Source organism: Sesamum indicum, linkage group LG5 (assembly GCF_026168435.1).
Source record: "Sesamum indicum cultivar Baizhima isolate 11 linkage group LG5, ASM2616843v1, whole genome shotgun sequence".
In the NCBI taxonomy this organism is placed as follows: Eukaryota; Viridiplantae; Streptophyta; class Magnoliopsida; order Lamiales; family Pedaliaceae; genus Sesamum; species Sesamum indicum.
Window position 1 is genome coordinate 8,021,605 of NC_142661.1, and position 23,362 is coordinate 8,044,966.

General features: G+C 33.7%; 2 protein-coding genes and 1 long non-coding RNA gene across 3 annotated transcripts; all 3 read left to right on the forward strand.

The window, feature by feature from the left end:
* Positions 1–357: 357 nt before the first annotated feature.
* LOC105180199 (putative disease resistance protein At1g59780) lies at positions 358–3,080 on the forward strand. The gene is made up of 3 exons (XM_088880341.1): positions 358–509; positions 912–1,360; positions 2,299–3,080. The coding sequence occupies exons 1-3, from the start codon at positions 358–360 to the stop codon at positions 3,078–3,080; spliced, it is 1,383 nt and encodes a 460-aa protein (XP_088736467.1).
* Positions 3,081–4,038: 958 nt separating this feature from the next.
* LOC148788088 (uncharacterized) lies at positions 4,039–5,710 on the forward strand. Its single transcript, XR_016065418.1, has 3 exons — positions 4,039–4,099; positions 4,613–4,679; positions 5,443–5,710. It is a non-coding gene; the product is annotated as an uncharacterized LOC148788088 (long non-coding RNA).
* A 420-nt stretch (positions 5,711–6,130) lies between these two features.
* Positions 6,131–7,534, forward strand: LOC148788089 (uncharacterized). The gene is made up of 4 exons (XM_088880342.1): positions 6,131–6,250; positions 6,444–7,172; positions 7,214–7,378; positions 7,484–7,534. The coding sequence occupies exons 1-4, from the start codon at positions 6,131–6,133 to the stop codon at positions 7,532–7,534; spliced, it is 1,065 nt and encodes a 354-aa protein (XP_088736468.1).
* The last annotated feature ends 15,828 nt before the right edge of the window (positions 7,535–23,362 follow it).

Genomic DNA, 23,362 nt, shown 5'->3' on the forward strand with positions numbered 1-23,362 from the left:
GGAGAAAAGAATTTGTACCTATGAGTAGAATTTAAATTAAATCTGAAAGGGATTTCTTGAACTTGTGTTATGAGTAGCCGATTCTTTTGCTTTAACTTAAATTAAAAGTGAGAATCAAGAAAGTGTGAAATATGGGAGAAAGAATCTAAAACATCCAATTTACAAGAAAAGATAAGAGGAGAAAAGAATTTGTAGCATGCGTAGAATTTGTGTCAAGTAGGAATAGAAGTTGGTATGCGCATATATAAAATGAAGGCAGTTGGTGAATTAAAAAGATCAATAACATCCATCCACTTTGCAATTAGCCGCTACTGATCCAACACATTTCTCCAGAAAATCACCTAAATACAAAGTAAAATGGTTGATTCTGTTGCAACAATTGCACTTGAAACACTTCGGGACTTATTGATTGAGGAAGCAAAGTTTCTATCGAGTGTGGGCGGTGAGGTTGAGGAAGTCCGTAGGCAGCTCAACATCATGCACTGTTTCTTGAAGGATGCTGATAGGAGGTAAGATCGGTACAATTCACAGACAGTGAAGAATTGGATCGCTGAACTTCGCGATTTGTCCATTCAAGCTGAGAATGTGCTAGAAAGATATGTCATTGAAGTGGTGTCCAGAAGAAAAGGAAAAGGCCTTAAAATGGTTCTCAAAAGATTCACTTGTATTGAGCGAGTGGTCAAGAATGCACCAAATCGGAGAAGACATTAAAGATATCAAGTCTCATATGTTCGACCTCACCAAATAGTCGGAGTCTACGAGTGTAGGAGACAACTCATCAAGATTGGTAGATGATACCGATAGGTCAAGAAGAACGTATGGGCATGAGGTTGAAAAATATTTTGTAGGAATGAAGGAGGATATTAAACAGTTAGAATCAGTTCTGACAACTGATGACAAATCAAATGGAGTGATTTCCATATGTGGCATGGGAGGATTGGGAAAGACACTCTTGCTACTAAAATTTACAATGGGGAGGCCGTGGAGCGGTGCTTCAAATATCGTGCTTGGGTTTGTGTAAGTCAGCAATTTCAACCCAAAACTACTTTCCAACGACTATTAAAGCAACTTCTTCGGAATGAAAGTGAAGAGCAAGACGAAGATACATTGGTCAGAAAGTTGTACCAAGTACAAAGAGACAGAAAATGTCTCCTAGTTTTGGACGACGTTTGGGAAGTTGATCACTGGAATTGCTTAAGGCGTGCCTTTCCCATTGCAGAGGCAGATAGCAAAGTTTTTCTCACAACCAGAAATCAAAACATTGCTTCCAGAGGATACGTCCTCAATCTCAAGTGTTTGGATGAAGATGAAGGATGGGAGCTCCTTCAAAAGATAGCATTCCCAAACAACTATTCACAAGGTTAGTTTGTAAAATTTCTTGTTTTATTTTATTGATTTTGAATCTTCTTTCTCTAGTTAGTGACAATAGAAAAAAGAGTAATGATACTAAAGATATCATTAATAGTATATATTTAGCAAAAAAGATTATTTTGTTAAGTCTAATTTTTTTTATAGTTTTCATGATGACAAGATTGTTTGAATTTTCTTATGTAAATTTCAAGTTGATCTATATGTATAAAATGCTATTGAATAGCAATTTAAAATTTATTTCTTGATACAAAATTTGTTTAAAACGTAAAAAGAATCAAACATTTAGAAAGTCATACAAAGAAATGGATTCAACAATATAAAGTTATGCTTTCAGATTTTATTTCTATTTTTTATTTGTTGAAAGTATAGGGCGAAATTGTCTTGTTTTGATTTGTTTTAATTACTATACATATTTATAAGAAATTCAAATTTTATAATATTTTGAATTAACTTACATTCATTGATTATGTATTCAGAGATACCTACAACTGAAATAAAGTTGTTGGAAGAATATGGAAGGAAAATAGTAAAAAAATGTGGTTATTTACCATTACCCATTTCAGTTATTGGAGGAACTCTTCATCATGAAAAGGCATCAATAGAATGGAAAAATGTGTGTAGAAATCTTGATATGATACGAGATTTGAAGTGGAAACAGACAAGTTGCCGCTATATAATAGAGTTAAGTCATGCCGGCTTCATGATATGATACGAGATTTGTGTTTGTCAAAAGGAAAAAAAGAAGGATTTCTGGAGGTTATAGATAAAAACATGGGAGGAGAAGAGTCTTCAATTTGTAAAACAAATAGATTGGCTATCTATGGGTGGGAGTGGATAACGATCTTAGTTAAAGGATAGGGGAAAATAAGAACATAAGATCTTTTGTATTCAAAGATTACAAATTTGAGAATTGAAAATTGCCCAAAGGAATCGCAAAATGGAAGCTGTTGAAGCTATTGAGTCTCGAAAATAGTATTGTGAAAGAATTGCCACCATCTATATGTAAGCTACCTTGTTTGCAGACATTGAATGTGAAAAATACAATGAGATTACCTAATTGCATATACAAAATGAAGCGCTTGAGGCATCTATTTATGAAAGATGAGCATGAGAGGGTTGGAGGCGAAAAATTGAAATTTGAAGGCTTGAATGAATTGGAGATGGTTGATGATATCTGGGTTGGTGATGTGGTTGATGATATCACTCATCTTCTTAAATTGCCCAAGATGGACATGGATGTCAATACGAATCGGGAAGATGGCTCAACTCTTTTCAGGAGGTTGGTGATGTGTCACTCACTACATTACTTGAGAATCACACATTGTCGAGTGAGCAAATTACCAGCTTATGAAGTTCAACTATATGAAAATGTGATAGAATTGCAGCTTGTGGGTACAAGGATTGAGGAAGACCCAATGGAAATACTAGAAAAGCTTCCCATGTTAAGAGTTCTTGGCTTGTGGAGCAATCCATATGTGGGCAGAGAGATAGTTTGTCGGGCAACTGGATTTCCTGAACTCAGGGAACTTATTTTGCAAAGGTTGTTGAATTTAATGGGGTGGAGAGTGCAGAAAGGAGCAATGCTCAACCTCTCCAGTCTACTTAATGCAGAATGTAGTAAATTGAAGATGATTCCAAATGAATTGGAATTCATTAATACTCTCCAAGAACTGAGAATTATATCTATGCGAGAAGAGTTACTCATTTAGACGGCTATAACCACTATATATCTAACAAATTATATCTAACAAATTGAATAAGATCCAAAGATGATGCTGTAACCACTATATCATCAATATAGATGAGAAGCGCTAGGAGGTCAGTATTAGTCATTTTGGTGAAGAAGTAATGGTCATAAGCAGATTGCGTAAATCCAAACTCAGTGAGCTTGAGGGTGAGCTCTACATTTCATTGACGAGAGGCTTGCTTCTACCCATAAAGGGATTGACGGAGTTTGCATACGAGGCCAAGCTTGGTAGAATAACCCACAGGCAGCTCCATGTACATATATTCATCCAAACAACCGTGCAGGAAGGCGTTGTTGACGTCCATTTGCTATAAGGGCCAGCTATGGGAAGCAGCTAGTGAGAAGAACACATGCACTTGAATAAGTTTGGCAATAGAGGAGAAGTTGTCAATGTAATCCACCCTTGCAATCTGAGTAAATCCCTTTTCTACTAGACGAGCTTTATAACACTCCACAGAATCATCCACACACAACTTTGTCTTAAATACCCACAGTCATCCAATGTGTTTCTTCCCAACTGGTAAAGGAGTGAGAACCTAGGTATGGTTATCCCAAAAGCAGTAATTTCATGTGACGCCCCAAAGATTATACATAATTGAGAGATTAATTGGTAAATTTTTATGAAACTTAGTTAATTGGTAAATAAATTATGGGCCATAATTGGAATATAATAGAACTTGAACGGTATAAATTGGAGCTCGTTATAATATTTGAGAGCAAATAATATTAATTAAGAAATTAGGAAGGACGTAATGGGTATTTTGAGAAAAGTTTAATAAAAAAAATATTATATATAATAATAATATTATGTATATAATAATATAATATATATATATATAAAGTGAAGAGAGAGAGAGAATGAGTGGCCACCGCCTCAACTCTCTCTCTCCTCTCTTTATTGCACGCACATAGCCATACACAATTCACACACAAACAATTGGAAATTTGAAATTCTCTCGGCGAAAAGGAAAAAAAACAGAGGTAAGAATTTATATTTTAAAAATTATAATAATTTATATAATGATGTTGTTTAATTAGTCCGTTTATTAAATGTTGTTTATACTAAGCGATGTACTATTTAACCGGAATATTTTACGGGTTTGACTATTTAAAATAGTATCTAATTAAATATAGAATCGAATATAAAAATGATTTCGTTGGTTAATTAGATTATTAAATTCGTTAGATTTGAATATTACTATAGCTAATTTATACAATTTCATCGGAATTATTAATCAAATACACAATTCTATGTATTATTGTTCAATTAAAGATTATAATAGCGAGAAATTGATAGAAAATTCATAGAAACATTTCGAAAATTATATTTAATAAACGATATGTTAATAAAGAGAAAAAATGAAGATTTGTATTTTGGTAGAAATGAAATATTAAAGAATTATTAGAAATTGTACGAATAATATTTAATATTATATTTAAAAGAAATTACGATATTCTCGATATATTAATTGTATGTGGTATAACTCATTATAGGATACGGAGGTGAGGTGAAAGGACTGACAATTCGCGATTGAGTAGAAAGAAACGTTGTGAGATTGAGGTAAGTAAATAATTAGTATTATCTATATATGCTTTCTGTATTTGTGGTTTTACTGTTATATGAATTTGTAGTTCGTGCTGATATTAATTTATCTGAAGTATATGAGTGATGGATGATTTGATTTGATTGACGGTATTGTGTACGTGGAATGAGAAAATACGTGGAAATATTATGTTTGTTGTTTGATGTGTTGTGGATGTCTGAAAATGAGAATATATGTTAATATATTGTTTTACGTTACTAGTTGCTTACAAGAATGGTGATATGTGGAAATGAGGGAGTGGTGAAAATTGAATATAATTGTGGTGTGAATACCCCTTGATGTGTTGAAAAGCCTATAATGCGAAAATATGATATGAAAGAGCTATGTGCGATATGAAAGAGCTATGTGTGAAATGAAAGAACTATGTTCGATATGAAAGAGCTATGTGCGAAATGAAAATACTATGCGCGAAATGAGATTGATGAGCTGGCTGTCAAGGGGGTCACTTATATTTATATAACGGTGAGATTGAGTTAGTGGGAAAAACACAATATCACCTTCCGGTAAGCAAACTAGGAAAAATGGAGTTTGGGTGGTTGTCATATTATGAGATAGTCATGTGGTATAATAAAGCTGATTATGTCGGAATTAAATTGATTGTATTCCATGCGTGTTGCTTGTTTATCTTGTTTGAGTTGTGTTTGACATGCATATATAGATAAGGCTGGTTATTTACTTACTGAGTGGCAGGCTCATCCCTCTGCTGACATTTTCTTTCAGGAGTTGACTTTGAGGCGTCTGACTGTTGAAGACTAGGACTACGCATTATACTCAGGTAGGTCGGGCCAGTATGCTGTTTTCTCCTCTTTGTCAGTTAGAGTACAAATCACATTTTGTTGTATAGAGAGAACTTAAGCGTAGAGATTACTTATGATGGACTACTTGTGGTGTTTGATGCGCATATATGATATTGTAGGTTGATTACGCTTGTTATGACGTTGGGGTTACGTATACATATGAATTAAATTATTTTGTGCATTTATATTTGTAAACACAGGGATTACTATAAGTATAATGTTTAGCGTAGATATAGCCTTGTAGCGAAGGGGGTGCTACATTTCAGCCTTCATGGCATCTAACCATTCTTTCAAAATGTGAATAATTCATTCGGCTCCTGATTGGTCCATATAATATAGAGGGTTAGTTAGTTTGTTACAGTAGTTTCAGGCAATTGCTCTTCTTTGTATTTAACCTGGATTCGAACTCCTCCTGGTCATTTTTTTCATTTTTCCATGAATGAGAAACAAGGTATTTTGTTTGCAATTTATCTTTGATAATGGATTCTGTGAGCTTGTTGTCTTCTGCAAGTTTTAACATGGTATCAGATCCTTTTTCGTTAAGGTCTCTGTATATACACACTACAATGCATACCTCTCTCTTCATGGACGACGAAGTAGCTTCATCGATGATGGGAAAGAGACCTGGTGAAACTGCGTCTCAATATGAGAAGCATATGTTGTTTGTTCATCCTTCTGGGCATTCACAACTAACATTGACATCTTCTCCTTTGGATGGCACAAACTTTCTGGTATGAAAACGAGCAATATACGTCTCGTTTGAAACGAATCTTTCCAACACCAGCTCTTAGATCAATCAATTTTGAGCAATAGAGGCGCGTTAATCTGATAGTGACATCATGGACCTGGAATTCCATGTCCAAGGACATGGTGGAATCATTCATTCATTTTAATACTTCGTGAGGACTGTGGCTCGTGATAAAGGCAAGGTATGGGTGGAGTAACGGGCCGTTAATTTACCAGTTACAGAGGGAACTGTCTTCAATGGTACAACAAGATTTAAGTCTTACAGCATATCTAACAAACGTGACAAAGCTCTGGAATGAGCTCAATTGTTTGGCACCTGCGCCGAAGTGTAAGTGTGGAGATTGTACTAGTGGTATTAACAAACAAATTGATGAACTCACTTCATTGACTCAACTAATGCAATTTCTTATGGGTGTTTATGAAACCTTTAACAATGAAGGAAGTCAGATACTTATGCTTGATCGACTGCCCAGTGTGGAAAAGGCTTTCTCTATGCTTTACACAGTTGAACAACAAAGAGCAATACAAACATCTACAAAGATAAGTACAAGCAATGTGACCTATCAACTGACTATGAAAGGAACTAAGAGAGATGATGATAAGTATGTGCAGAAAAAGAAGTTCATTGCAGATAAAGGGAATTTCCTATGCAAACATTGTCGAAGACTAGGACATGGAAAAGATACATATTTTCAATTGCATGGCATACGTGACTGGTATAAATCTCTGAATGAGCGAAGGAAGAATGCGAGAGCTTTTGCTGCCAATGTCGATGTCAAAAGTGAACGTATGCAGGGCACCTCTATGGGAAATGAATTGATTAAGCTGCTGCAGAAGGAAAACACTCCCTCAAATCCCATTACCAGCTATGCAAAGGCTTTGCACAATTCGACGAGGAGTTTGCAGGTAATGCCGCTAAACTTACTTGTATTGATTTGGATTGCTAGATAATTCACAGTAGAGCCATCAATCATGTATGTGAAAGCATTGTATTATTCCACTCATTTGTCAAACCCACTAATCCTCACTTCATCCACCTGCCTGATGGTTCAAAGAATTCAGTTCAATATGTAGGCAGAGTTAAATTGAATGATGATATTACTTTGGAGAATGTATTCGGTATTCCTCAATTCTCTGTCAACTTGATATCTGTCAGCCAAATTTGTGGCCATAAAAATTATCAGTTTTAGTTCGCTAAAGACACATGTTTCTTGCAGGAGGTCTTGGTGGATGAGATCGAGAAGATGGAAGAAGGCAAGGCAAATTAATAGGTTTTAGGGTTTTTAAAACTTGTAATTATTTGACTTTTATTTAGATCGTCTTCCATCTTGTTTCTATACTAGCGATATCCTCTATGTTCCCAGAACTCGTCAATCATTTCTTAGATCAATGATGACTGTTTTATTTATATGAAATCCCCTTTCATACCTGCAAACTTTGAAGAATTCCATTGAGCAAACAAAATCAATAAAGTTCCCTTGAATATAATCGACCATAAGTCGAAATGATTGGTTATGTTCAAGTCTATCTTTTTCAGATAGATCTTTTTCAGATACCCTTTCAGATTGCAAGGTTTTCAGTTCGCGCGATACTACCTTTTCCAGGTCGCGTAATCGCCTAATCTTTTTCGGACATGATCTTCACCTTTGTTAGGATATCTCAGGTCGCAGTCGTTTTTACACAAATTTTAACCTTTTTTAGGTTGCAATCTTTTTCAAACAAATCCAAACCTTTTACAGGTCGCAGTCTTTTTGAGACTCAGTTTCTACCTTTTTCAGGCCGTAGTCTTTTTTAGAATCAATTTGTACCTTTTTCAGGTTGTAGTCTTTTTCAAATCCAATTTGTACCTTTTTAAGGTTGTAGCCTTTTTGAGACTCAATTGTACCTTTCTCAGGTCGTAGTCTTCTTTTGACCAAGGCCGAGCCTTTCTCAGGTCAGTAATAATTCGTTGCAATGCTAGTTATCCCGAAAGTGCTTTTATTTCATGCGAGCATTTTTACATAGAATGTAACCAATTTCTCAAAATATTACAGTAATATGCATAATCATTTACTTCTATCACTAGTAAAAAGACTGCTCCTGCAAAAGTTAAATATCCACGGTAAAAAGTTAACGAACATACAAACATATCGATATTTTCAAGTTGTTGTCTTCTTCACCAAATAACTCTACTGTTGCATCGTGTTTTTCCTTCGTTCCCTCGAGCTCGAACTCCTCACTGCTCCTTGATCTACTAGGGGATGTTCGATCTCTTCCTCTTCATATTTGCCTATCTCGATCTCGACCTCTATCCCGTTCTCTGTCCTTGTTTCCATTAATTTTCTCGTCGATATACTTTCGATCTAAGTACATCAATTGTTCTACGTCTCCAGGAGGATCTCTAGCTAATGCTGACGCAAACAATCCCTTCTTCAACCCATGTATCAATATGCTCTTCATCATATCAATCCGCAAATCCTGTACCTCTAGGGTCTCGTTGTTAAATCTCCCTATGAAACTTTTTAGGGATTCATCGCTCCTTTTTTGGATCGTGAAAAGATAGGTCGCCGACCTCTTCGATCTCCTTTCGCTAGTAAAGTGAAATGCAAACTTCTGCGTCAGTTGTCCATATGATTCGATTATACCACTCGCAAGCTAGTAAACCACTCTTGCGCTTTTCCTGTCAAAGTTGTCGCAAATAATTTTACGTTAATAGAATCCGTTTCTCCGCACAAGTTCATTACTAGTTCGAAGGCAGAAATGTGTTCCTGCGGATCCTTCGACCTATCATATTTGGGTAGATCGGGTACTCAAAAATTTGGACCGACAATTTTGGTCAGAATCTTATTGGCAAAACGCGAGTCCCTATTTTGCTTCACTAGGTCACCTCGTTTCTTCAAGTCGTCTATCTGTTGCTTTAGTTTTTCTATCTACTTCCCTAAACTTTCCACTTCAGCTCTGGAGATCCCTGGTTCCCTCATCCTGATATTGCTAAATGTTATGTCTAAACTCTTTCTTGCTAGGCTGGTTTCCAGTGTTTGTCGCATATTCCTCCTCGTGCGATTGGTTCCTTCCATGTGGTCATTTGCAATCACCTTTCTCTGCTTTTTGATCAACCTCCTCCTCTCTGATTCAGCCTGTGTAACCATTTTCCTTTCGTTTTCCACCATCACATTCCTGCTTGCTATTTCTATCATCTGCCATTCTTCATTTGTTAGATGCAATCTTCTTCCCTCTCGTCGTGGAAGGATTCATTCTTCTTGCTCGTCCCTTGATGACTCCGACATGGTGAATTATCTTTGCTGGATACCTAAATCTTTCAACCACCTTGAAACCCAATCAAACCGAATTAAAGGACCTCTTCTCAAGATTCCCACAGCCGACGTCAAATGATCTGGGTTAAAATCTATGTGACCTCCTTGGTTGGGTGAACTGTCCTCCAAGCGGTTCGAGGTTGCTACCTTTTCCACACTAGTGATTGGGCCCTGAGAAAAGTGAAGCAAATTGTTAGGCTTGCTGGAGTGGCCCCCAACTAAGACCCTCCGATGCTTAAGTTAGTATGTTTTTTAGGTGGTGAAAGCAGGTCGTTGGCGAGCTGATGAGCCGAAGCGACCAAAAAGTAAAGAATGGTAAAGTGAGCATACCATAAATGCACTAACTGTGGAGTATTTATAGCGTAAGACAGGGGGTCTTGTTGGTCCAATAGCCTTCTTCCACGTCTCTCGGGTTGCCAGGGTCGGGTCGCCAGATCCAACCCAGGGGTAATGCCCTGACTTGATAAAAAATGCGTAGATCCTTCAGGTAAAATTGTAATTTTTTGATCTTCCAGGAACAAATTAGTCTTTTATTGACAAAATTAAGGCTTTCCACATCATGGCCAGTATGCTTAATCAATTTAATATATAATAATATAAAATGTAGGTAAAATTACACTTTTGGTCCTGTAACTTACTTTATTTCCACATTTATTCCTTTTTGACGAATTTAGTCCTGAGCCTTTTTCTTAAATTAGAAGTCGAGAATTTTTTAAAATAGTTGAACAAATTCAATTATTAGTTAAAAATTCAATAAATTAATTTATTCAAAATCTCAATGATCGAACATCAAAATATAAAAAAATTAATTTGTATTTGCCGTTCTTTTAACATCTTCAGTAAAAGAAGAAAACAGTAGAATGTCTATATTTTCACTGCATTATCAATTTTATTAGAAACATGAATCAGTAAAGCTTAATTGTTCCTTATTGAAAATAAAAAGAATCAAGAAAAGCTAAAGAGGAATGATGATATATGCATCTTTCTCTCTACTGCGTTATGTCTTTTAATTTCTTTCTTTTCAAAGACCGGTCAACTGTGGCCCTTTCAGGAAGAATTTCATTGAGTGGAGAATCATATTCTCATTTTTCAATATTCAAGAAATCCTACTAAATACATACTTTTGAAATCCAATCAAAAGGTGATCAGTTTGGTTCACTACTTTGAGTCTAATTCTTTGAACCCATCAAACGAAATTAGACTTGTGAACCCCATACTGAATTTTTGTGTTTTGGTGACTTACAAATATCACACCAGATCCAATCCAATGTGCAAATGATAAGCTCATTTTGACCTACAAAATAGCTTTTGTGGTCTTTCTCATTCTCAGAAAAGATTTTGAAAGCTAATGGATCCAAATCGCCTATTTCTAAAGCTCTTTGAATCCATCACTCTTTCTCATCCTCAGCTAGAAGATATTGTCCAACCAGAACGGTAAGTTTCATTCTTGATTATGCATAATCCAATTATGTGATAATATAAATTTTATATTTCACCCAATAGACATCTCCCATTTAATGTTACATAAAAGACTTTATTGACCAATATACGTAATCAAAATTGTCCAACAATAATTGAAATCACTATTTCGACCATGCTAGGTTACATAATTGAAATCTCGTTTGGATTGTACATGTGCAAACTAAGGGTGGTCTACCTGATCAAATGCAAAAGTAGACGTGATCCCGATTCTATTGTCTGACCATGCTCCTTTAATTATAAGTGTGACTCTAAATCAGTAATTTTCACGACAACTGCTATAAGGTGTAGCGCTTTGGGGCAATGTGGTTGAAGGTAGACGAGTGTCTGAAGATCATTTCTGATAGTGGGAAGGTTGTTTGTACCTGTTTTAACATTAAACATCTACTTAGCGAGTCTAAAGCTGTAGGATATAACTGGATAGATAGAACAAGTGCTCATTTGGACACTTGAAATGGATGATTAAAGAGCTTGAAGAAAGGATTAAATTTCTAGAGTCTTAACCATTGATTGAAAATGCTGAAAAAATGTTTAGATGAAATTGAGAGATGTTTTATGGAAGATGAGATCATCTAGAAACAAAGAGACAAAGAAGATTGGTTATTCCAGGTCGATTAATATCTATTAATATTTTTCTTACTTATGATGCTAATCACTTCTTGAAATCTGAGACAGGAGGAAAGAAAGGCTATTTAATAATGAAGCTTGACATGAGCAACGTCTAGGACCTGGTTGAGTGGCTCTTCTTGGAGTCTATCTAATTAGACTAAGGTTTAAGTACTCTTTTGTCCGTCTTCTTTTGAAACTTGTTTTGTACTATTAGTTATTCTTTTGTTCTTAATGGTGAGAATTTTGGACTAGTAAAGCTGTCTAGGGGAATCGAATAAGGAGACCCCCGATCGCTTTACCTATTCTTATTTTGTGGAGAAGTTCTCAGTGGAATGTTAAAAGCGGCTAAATCAATAGGTTTGATCCAGGGTGTTTGAATGGCAACCGTGGCACCCCGAATATCTCATCTATTCTTGGTTGAAGATACCCTTCTGTTTTTTGCAAGGGCACATTGTCATCTTTCCATGGTATCATACTATACCGATACACACAAGCATCGGGGTAGATTATTAATCTTAAAAAATCAAGCACGGGGTTTAGTAGGAACATATGCAATGAATACCACTTGGCCGTAGCGAAAGTCAACACTTGGGGTAACTGGCGGTGGGTGGACTCTTGAAGAAAGAAATATTAATGTGCTAGAATTAATGATAAGATTTGACAAAGAGTACAAGGCTGGAAGAAGAAGATGCTCTCCCAAGCGCGTAAGGAGATTCCCCTAAAGGCAATTATTCAATCTATCCCAATGCATCCTATATCATGCTTAAAATTTCCCTCATCACCTATTCATGATGTCTAAATTTGTTTTAGGATGTATTTTTGCATCAATGATCAACTCGCAAGAATCAAGCATGATCGTTGCCTTGACCGTAAAATCTCTCTCTCCTATCTTCGCCAGGTAATTTCAATTATTTTCTAGCTTATTTAGTTTTTAATTATTTTTTTTTATCGTCAAATCTCCTCCCATTATTTTCTTTTTTTAAAGAAATCAACTTATACCAGTCCCTGTGGAATCGACCTTACTCCCACTTTCACAAGTTTTGTAGGAATTATTTTTTGTGATCTCGACACTCACCAAATTTTGGCACTGTTGCCGGGGCTGGTGTTTTTAAGAATATTTCTTTTCTTGTTACTTGATTTTTTTTTTTTGGTTACTTGGTTTAATACTATAATCTTCTCGTACATGTGAACTTGATCTAATTCAAGATTGAGAAGACTGGACGGAGATTTTGAAAGGAAACCAAGAAATAAGTTGAAAGGATACCCACTTCTTCCGAGCTATAGTTAGCACAAGAGATATTGGACACTTGGAGTGAACCATAACACACAACCCAATTGCAATCATGTGGGCCAATACTCAATAGTTTGGGACTAGATACGGCAATCCTCCGGTGAATGAGGTAAATGTATCTTCCATTTATGATCGTTTTGATAAACTTTTGTCCCTTGTTGAAAGAGTTGTCGAAGAAGAATTCCAACGAATGAAGGCTTTTCGTTTATGTAATTCTAATGCACATCCCACCGATTTGTGCCCTATGCTTCAAGAAGAAACCATCGAGCATGCCAATGTTGTTGGTGGAGGACTTTTTGGAACACCACAAAGAGGATATGATCCTCATTTCAACATGTATAATCTAGGAATGACAACTTACCCCAGTCTTAGCTACATTTTGCAATCTCAAAACTGGCCACCAACTCCTTCGCCTAATCCCACACCTGTCCATCTCTCGTAGACATGATAAAAGCACTAGTGACCAAAACACAGTAATTCCAACAACAAACACAATACTTCCAACAACAGTTCCAACAGCAGACCCAGACGAGCATTCAAAATTTGGAATCTCAAATCAGTCAACTGGCGTCATCTATTAGTAAATTGGAACCCTAAGGTAAATTACATTCCCAGTCTGTTGTTGACCCCAAATAAAATGCTGTTGTTTTTGTTCTTCCAAGTGAAAAAGAGTTGCAACCAAACATGGACGAAAATGACACTAAGCATGCGCATGACCAGCACTGTGAACCAGACCAAAAGATGGAGATATCTCAAAAGCAGACCAACAAATCAAAAATGACCGATAGTGAACATCACAAGGTGTTGATGGTCAAACCTCCATTACTTATTCCTAATCGAATTATTTTAGCCCCTTATCTAAACTGTGCCGACTAGTATCAATTTCCTGTATGTCACTTCGGCATTTAGAAGCTGATTCATTGGTTACTATCTATTGGAATATCTAAATCACCGCAACAAGTGTTTGATGGAGTCATCAAGTTCTCACACTGTGGAGATAATACATCAGTCAGCAATCCATCTTCCCGAGTTCATGAATTGTTACCAGAGTCTTCGTATAATATGGAATCAAGCTCAAACAAATCAGTGGTATCCTCCACCTACTGATTCAGTAAAAGTTCACTTTGATGGTGCAAATTCTCATGAACAATCATCTATGGGTGTAGGGGTTATTCCAAGAAACTCAAAGGACATCTATTTAGCAAGGTGGATGAAATATTTCTCTTTTCCTACTACACCAGACCATCTGGAATGAAAGGAAGTAGTGGAAACACTGCAGGAGTGTTCTTATTAAAGGTGATTGCTTATCCATCATAAATTGGTCTCCTTATCACTAGGACCAATTTCTGAAGGTATCAAGCCATTAGCAGTGGCTTTTCATTCCATCACTTTTGTGCATGTTCATCAACAAGTGAACAGTCTTGCACATCGATTGGCAAGAAATGCTCACTACAGCACTGAGGGGGTTGAATTATTACTTATATGTATTATATACCTCTTCGTGGCAAACATATGATATGATTTTCGTATCCAAGAAAGAAAAAAGAAGTAAAAGAATGCATATTAACCACTTATTGTGTCCTAGCAATAGCAAATATTATGAAGTTAGATTTAACCAAATGTTGGGTCCTAGGGGTTACCTATATTATTTGTGATAATATCTAATCAGACTGAATGGGTCAAAGTTGAAATAGTGAAGCTTTTGCAATAATAATTTTGTTCCAAAAACTTGTTTATATAACTTATCTGTTTCTGGATAAACTTATATCCCAATAGTGTGATTTTGCCTAGTTTATTTAATAACTATAACTAATATTTATCTTTTATGGTAAACTAAAGGTACTTTAAGATTGGTTTACAAGTAGTGTCTCTATTGTACTAAATTGGGCAGCACACAAAGTAATGTAACTCTTAAGGAAAAAATTGCACCTTTTGTCCCGTAAGGGCCTTTTTCAATTTAGTTCCATTTATTGCAATTTTCTCATATTGCATCTCATGAGTGGTCGTATTAATATTATACCAAAATGACGTCATTTCGAAACAAATGACATTGTTTTTTTGGGAATGGTTATTTGGAATGGCTAAACAATAGGAACGACTTTTCAAATATTGCTTGTCAATAAAAACAATGTTTTTTTTTTTTTTTTGCAAAGAGAGGTCTTACGAATGGATTTTTAAAAATTGCCGGTTGCAAAGCCCGCTTCAAAAATCGGTATACGTACAAAACTTAGAAGATTTTTTTATTTCACCCTCCCTCTTCCTCCTTCACTCTCCCTCCCTCACTCTCCTCGACCGACTGCCTCCCTCACCTGGTACTTAGCTCCACTACCGTCAGCCGTCCGCCGTCGTCTAGAGGTAACTGGAATCAAATGGTTGGGTTTCCTTTTTCTTTTTTTGGACCCCCCAACCTTTTTCTTTGATACCCCCACCCCCCCACCATTCTTCTTCTTCTTTTAACCACACTTTTCTTCCTTTTTTCCTCCACTTTCGTATAAAATAAAACACCAATTTTTTTAAAACATTTTGGCTACTTTTCGAAAAAAACATTCGGGCATTTAACTATATAAAAGTTCTGTTTTTTGAAAAAAATTTCTAAATTTTTTTTGAAAAAACTAATTACGGTTTCCTGAAAATTTTCTGATATTTTTGTATTTTTTTAATTTTCCTAATTTTATATAATGTTTTTGTAATTTTTCTAATTTTTTTAGGTAATTTTTAAAAATTTTCTATAAATTTTTGGTACTTTTTTTAACTTTTTTTTATTTTTAAAAAATTGACAGAAAACTTTTGTTAATTTTAATTTTTTTTTTGTTATCTTTTTCTAATTTTTGGTCATTTCCACAATTTGTGTAATTTATGCAATTTATGTATAATTTTTTGAGTAATTTATGCAATTTATGTTTATTTCATTGTGTAATTTACGCAATTTATATTTAACTTATAAAAAATATTTGACAAATTTCACCAATATTACATTTCTATATAATAAATATAAATAATTAAAAAAATTGAGAATTTTAATAATTTCTTACATAATAATCTAATTAATAAAAAAAAATTCACCAAATTCCCCCTACTAACATTTTTACATAATAAATGTAAATAATCACAAAAATTGGACGAATATTTCCATTAATAATTTTTTACATAATAATCACATTAACATAAATTAGGCTAATATTCCCAATGTCACCAATCCAAAATTAGAAAATATTCCTAATAATAATATTTTTACATAATAATGTCAATAATCACAAAATTAGATCAATAATTCCAATAATAATATTATTTAGAAAATAATATAAACAATAACAATATTGAGGTAATATTTCAAATTAAAATACAATTAACAATTACTAATTATTTAAAAATATATTGTTTGTTTGTAACCATATATAAACAGATTACACATGCCTTTAAGTTTTTGCCCATCAAGTGAATTTTGTCAGTAGAACTGTTTAAGTTTATCCATCTGCGTTTGTCAATGGAAGACAATGTTGATAAATAAGATGTTAACTGTTTTTTTCTTTTATTAGAGGCAGAGCTCGATCAGCCGCCCAAGCAGATGGAGTTATTTGAAAGGTGCTACACAAAAAAGGAGGATGGTGGCTGGAGTGGGCTGAGAGCAACTGAGGTGGCGGTAAGTAGATTATTGATATTCTTTGTTTTAGGAAAAATAATTCTTGGTTAGAAGTACTAATAATTTTGCATGTTTTGCAGTAGACGTTCCAGAATTGCCTTCAACAGACCCCCCAGCTTCAAACCAGGACAATATTGACGTCGCTGAAAAGGAGGGCTTAGATTTGGTTTTAATTTTTTTTCATTTTTTTAATTAGATAATTTTTCATATTAATATAATATTTTTTCTTAATTATTCATGTTTCATAATATTTATTAAATTTCATTATATCAATTTTAGTTAATTAATTAAATTCATAAATATAATTAATTAAAAAATTATTAAATTAATTTAATTATATATTAAAATAAATAAATTTATTTATTTATTGCAATATATTAAATATATGAATAAATTATAAAATATAAATAAATTATAGAATTAAAAAATTAGGAATGGTTTTAGTAATGGTAAAGAAATATTATAAATCTAAATAAATAACCGTTCCAAATATTTATTACTGAAATAGTTCCAAACCCCTGTTCCTAAACTGCATTGACTGTTTCAAATACCATTGCTAAAATTATCTCTAATAAGTGAAAATAGTGTGTGATCGTTCCTAATACCATTGCTATTTCAATTTTAAGTACGTGTTCTCAAAAACACCATTGCTAATACCATTATTAAAACAGATTTATATATGTGTTCCTAAATACGACTGACAATTCCTAAACCGTTCCAATTGAAAAAATAAATTTTTCTTGACAAATTTAATATTAGGAATGGTTTTTGTAGTGTGTTACAGTTCCCATCCCAAATAGAAATAGTCTTGCCAAAACCGTTCCTAAAATTTTGTAACACCAGTTGTAAGGATGAATTTCCAACCGTTTCAAAAATCACCCCAAATAAGTTCAATGTCCTGCAAACCGTTCCAAACCCAAAAATACCATCCTAAAATCGCTTCAAATTTCGCCTTTTTTTATAGTGATAGTACCTTAAGCTAGCTTGTTAAACTAAAAAACTTGCTGACCCCATTTCTTGTGCTATGATCGGATCCTAGATCTTGTGCTCCACCAACCAGTTTTATTGATGGGATTTGGCTAGAGTACTTCACCACACTATAAAAAAATGTGGGATTTGGCATGGTCAGGACAATCGTTCCTAAACCCGTTCCATCTTGAAACGGTCTTTGGAACACATAATGAATAGATATTGAAAGATGATGTCAATGATCTACATTTTTTTTTGTTATAATTTTGGAACAGGCATACCATTCCAACATGAGTTCCGAACAAACAGTTACAAAATCTGATCCAAACACCATTACAAAATAGTAATGGTAGACGGTTGTAACTCTATTTGGAACATAATATTAGAATTAGGGACGGTCTTGAGTTTACCGTTCCTATATGTGTGACAAAGGATGTCCAAAAGATGATAGTTAGAAAATGTATTCGAAAATAAGGTACAATTTGAAATGATTTTGGAACACCCTTAATCAATTATGCGGAACACGATTCCAAATTATTAGTTTTATTTAAGAAGTAATGTGTTTCAACAATCGTTCCAAAATTCGGTGCAAATTGGAACTGTTTTTTTGTATTATTTATTTAGTATTACTGAGACTTTTCCAAATGAAATACAATGGCTATATTTCAACGGTAAAAAAATGTTCCTAAACTCGTCGAAAGGACCGTTTCAAAATCTAAATCAACGGCTAATTTTTAACAGCTAAATTTGTGTGCTCTTTCCATTTAATGTCACTATCTTCTTCGATTCTTATTTTCTCTCTATTTCCTCAATCTCTCTCGAATTTTTTTGATCTCTCACTATCTCACAAATATTTTTCTACTCTTGATCGTCAGCCTGTCTCAAATTTTTAATGATATTTGAAGTTATTTTGATCAGGTAACAACTTTAACCCTTTATTTGTTAATTGATTATATTTGTTGCAATTTTATCATTTAAATTTAATGTTATAATAATATATACATATATATATGTGTGTGTGTGTTTCTGTGTTTGTGTATGACTTATCGTAATCTTAAGACAGTTGAGTAGATGGATGTATGAGAAGATCCTTTCAAATAGGGCGGGTCTTACGCCGTTGAGGATGGTGTTAGTACATTTATAGAATGACCCAAGTCTCAACATGCATTATGGATGGTGAGAAAATTAAGTGTCCTTTTTGGAAGTGCGTAAATGAAGTTTTCAAAACCACGGATGAGGTAAAGTTATACTTATTTACGAAAGGTTTTACGTTGAAGTATTATAATTGGACTTCTCATGGAAAGGGTGCAAGAGTATTTTGAGGCCATTACCACGGCCCAATTGTAGGAGGAGCAACCTCCCATTTTTAATGTTATGGAGGGCACCAGTACGCCTTTGGATGATGCGGTGCAAATGGATTTGACGTAGACAATGGTTTTTGATGCCGCCAGGCCGGATGTCTGGTCTTCTAAGTATAACCGGGATGGTGTGCCTCATAAAGGTATGAGGTCGTGTCCTGCTAATATAGGGTGTAGTTTATATTATGGTAGGTGGTACGATTATGTGTCTGTGCTGGCAGATCAGTTTCACAATGTAGTGCATGCAGTTGAGCAGCCGTTGTAGAATGGTTGCACCCAATCTCAATTGAGGTTGTTGCTGAGTTGTTGAATATCAAGGTCGTTGGCCATTTTCTCAACATATATGAGACCAAATATCCCAATGGGCTAATCATATAGTGACCCACAACCACACCCTGCCCCAAGAATACTATAGTACGAAGAAATTGTTAAGAAACTTGGATTTACCTATTGAGAAGATTGATGTATGTAAAAATGGCTGCATGTTGTACAAGAAGGACAACATTGATTTGGATTATTGGAAGTTTTGCGGAGAAGCTAGGTACAAGTCAATCACGGAGCAAATCCTAATCACAAAAAGACATTGTATAACATTCTTAGGTACCTGCTGGTTACCCTTAGCCTGCAAAGGTTGTATGATTTAGAAGCGACTGCCGAGCAAATAACATGGCATGCCAACAATCAAACGGAAGAGGGATCCAAGTGCCATCCGTCTGATTCAAATGCATCGAGGTATTTTGACCGGACATATCCTCATTTTGCAGTAGAGCTCCGTAATGTTAGACTAGGTTTGTGCACGGATGGGCTCGCAATGTACGGGCAGTACGATGGTACATACACATGTTGACCTGACCGGGGAACTTTAAATTTGATGACGAGTCTGATGAGGATAGCTTTCATGAGGATTACAAGACTGAAGAAGACAATAATTATAATTGACATTTACCATTTTCTATTTAAATGAACAAAATACCGATAATAATTCATAAAAATAGTTTACCAGCTAATTTAGAAATACAATTTGCAAACTATTTGTCCATACCAATAATTTCTTTTTTCAGGAAAAACAAAACACATTTTTTTCGTATTTAGGAAATGTCAAAAAATTAGGAAGTCGATCGAAAGCCCTTTCCAACTTTGAACGACATTAATAAAATAAACCGTTCAATATATTACAATGTACTAAATAAAAAGGAGGAAAAATTAAAATATAGGAACCGTTAATTTATTTTGACCGTTCCAAAATAAGTTCCAACAAATTGAGTTTCGCACCAAAAGAAAACTGGAGGAAAAATCAAACCTAGGAATGATTATTTAATATTTGACCGTTGTGAAAATATGAAATTTAAATAAAATCGTTCGTAAATGTATAAAATATCTTTTACTAAAATTAGTAAAATACTTTTCTAAATGTGTTCCAAAAACTGTCCCTAAATATGCCCATAGATTGCTCGTTCACCTCCCGATTACAGTGTCTCAATATCCGGGTCCCTGATTAATATCAAATTTAAACTCATAACAATACTTTTCATATGTGAACATATCTAGTGGTCTGATCTAAAATCAAATTGTCTGATGGTCAGTTTCATCATTTTTTCAACCTCATTGATTGTGTATCGGATACGATATCTTAGTATCAACAAAAATGTCAAAAACTTCATAGAATGTAGTATTTTATTAATTTAATACTATTCAACGGTTTGATAAAAATTTTATTGGTCTGATTAGACGATCCAATGGAACAGTGTGAGATGTTACTTACATCTACGTAAGACTAGCAATCTTATATATACAAATATATTTGATCTTTTGAACATGTATCAATTTAATTTGTTGCATTATATGTTTCCAATGACCATAATTAATTTATAGTCTACTTTTTGATCATTAACATGTTTGGGACAATTTATCCTTTATTTTTTATTTTCTTAATTTTTTGGTGTAAAATAAAACATTTTAAAAAACATTCGGCAATTTAAAAATAATTACTTAATTTTGCTGTAATTTTTAAAAAATTTATACATTTATGAAATTATAAAAAATTTCATAATTTTTGGTAATTCTAATATTTTTCTATAAATTTTTGAAAATCTTAAAAAAAAAATTGTAATTTTATGTAATTCTCCAAATTTTTGTATATTTTTGGTTATTTTTATAATTTTCTCTTAATTTTTGGTGATTTTTAAAAATTCTCTGTCAATTTATTTTTATTTTTAAAAAAATTCTGTTAAAAAGTTATTTTATGTAAGTTTCGCAAATATAGAAATATTTAGTTGTATAAGAATATCTGCAATTATAGAAATTTATTTTATGTAATTTCTGCAATTATAGAAATTTTGTGTAATTTTTCAAAACTAATTGTATAGTTGTGTAATTTATGCAATTATTGTGTAATTTAGTAATTGTATAGTGTAATTATTTGTGCAATTTACTGTAATATTCTATATGAAGATATGCACTGACTAATTTCAATAAATAGAATTTTTGAATTTTTCGTCTTTTTACTTTTTTCTTTCGTGTTAAATATTTCAGATATTCAAATCAAGAAGTTACAATTGGTCAAATCATATGAAAGAAAGAGATTAGTTACTAGTCTCCTTCGAATTTGAAAATTCAAGTCAAATGAGGCCTATTTTTCCCTTTATGCAATTCTTATGTGTATTATATTATATTGCTTAAATTTTTTGCCATATTTATTGTATACATGTGCAATTTATTTTATAAATAGGCTAATTTTTTACATCATAATGTAAATAACCATAAAAAATTGGACAAATATTTAATCCCAATAGTAAAGTTATTTAAATAATAATGTAAATAATAAAAAATATTGCACTAATATTTCCAATAAAATAATTTTGACATCATAATGTAAACAATCACAAAAATTAGACCAATAGTAAATCCGAATAATAACATTATTTAAATAATAGAAAAAATTAAATCAATAATTCCAATAATAATCTTTTCAAATAGTAATGTAAATAATCACAAAAATTACACCAATATTCCTAATAATAATAACATTTATACATAATAATGTCAACAATCACAGAAGGTAGACTAATATTCCCAGTAATAACATTATTTTCATAACAATGTCAATTATCGCAAAATTATAAAATATTCCCAAAAATAACATTTTTACATAATAAAGTCAAATCACAAAATTAGACCAATAATCCCAATAATAATATTATTTACAAAATAATGTCAACCATAATAATATTAAGGTAATATTTCAAATTAAGGTACAATTACATAATCATTTGAAATAGAAAACAAATTCAGAACATTATTTCCAATAATTAATAATTATTTAAAAATGAATATTTCTTTGGTAACAGCGTACAAACAGATCACGCATGCCTTTAATCTTGTTTAGCCCATCAATTGAATTTTGCCAGTAGAACTTGTTATGTTTATCCATTTTCATTTGTCAGCAAAAGAAAATGTTGATAGATTAAAATGGATAAATATAATAAATACTACAATAAAAAGTTCATGTGATAGGCTAAATAAACTTAAAGCAATACTTGGCCCATTTGTATATGTGCACAAGAGAATTATACATTTTTAAATAATTAATGAGTACAATAATCATGACTTCATGATAATTTTTTCGATGTGTAAGAATTAGTATATTCTTTTTTATTTACATATTAATGTGAATAATCGTAAAATTTAGACAAATACTTCTCAATAGTTTTTTAGATCATGTTTAGTGGTACGCCTCCTATATCACGTGGTCGAGGAAGTAGTCATGGTCGTGGCCCGCCACTTCTACCAATTTTGTCAGATGCTTCCCAAGTTGGGGAAGCAGTTCTTCGACCACCCACACCACCTGACACGACCACACCATCCCCCATCCCCCGTCCCGCAGACTCTAGATGATGCTGGAGCATCTAGAGCTGCACCGGCACCTAATGAGACAATACACCAGTCTGGCACCCCGACGGCTGCTCCACCACTACTATCAATTCCACCCACCATCAGCGCGCCCAATACATCAGCCACGACGGCGCAAGGTAAATTTGATTATCAATTTTTTTTTAGTATTATTTTATATTGAAAATGTCTAATATAGCATGTGCTTTTAGATCTGACTGCCGATTTCAAAAGTGCATCAATGCAGTGGTGACGGGGACACTTTCCCCACCCATCGCCATGTCTGAGGTAGGTGCCGGAAGAGTACCAGCAATTGTGATATGAGAGCATGAAGGTAATAAAATTTAAATTAATTTTGTTTTATCTAATAATCTAATTATTTAATGAAATTTATTGACATTTTGTTTAATTTTATTATTGTAGATGACCTACTGGTGGGACTGTAACAAATAAGTCCATCTTCTGGGTGATCCACGTGTTGACCGATAAGTAAATCTGGAAGATACTTTCTATCATCCTATCCAGCCTGGTCAGACCACTTTGACTTGCCAACAAGGTTTGGCCCCAGC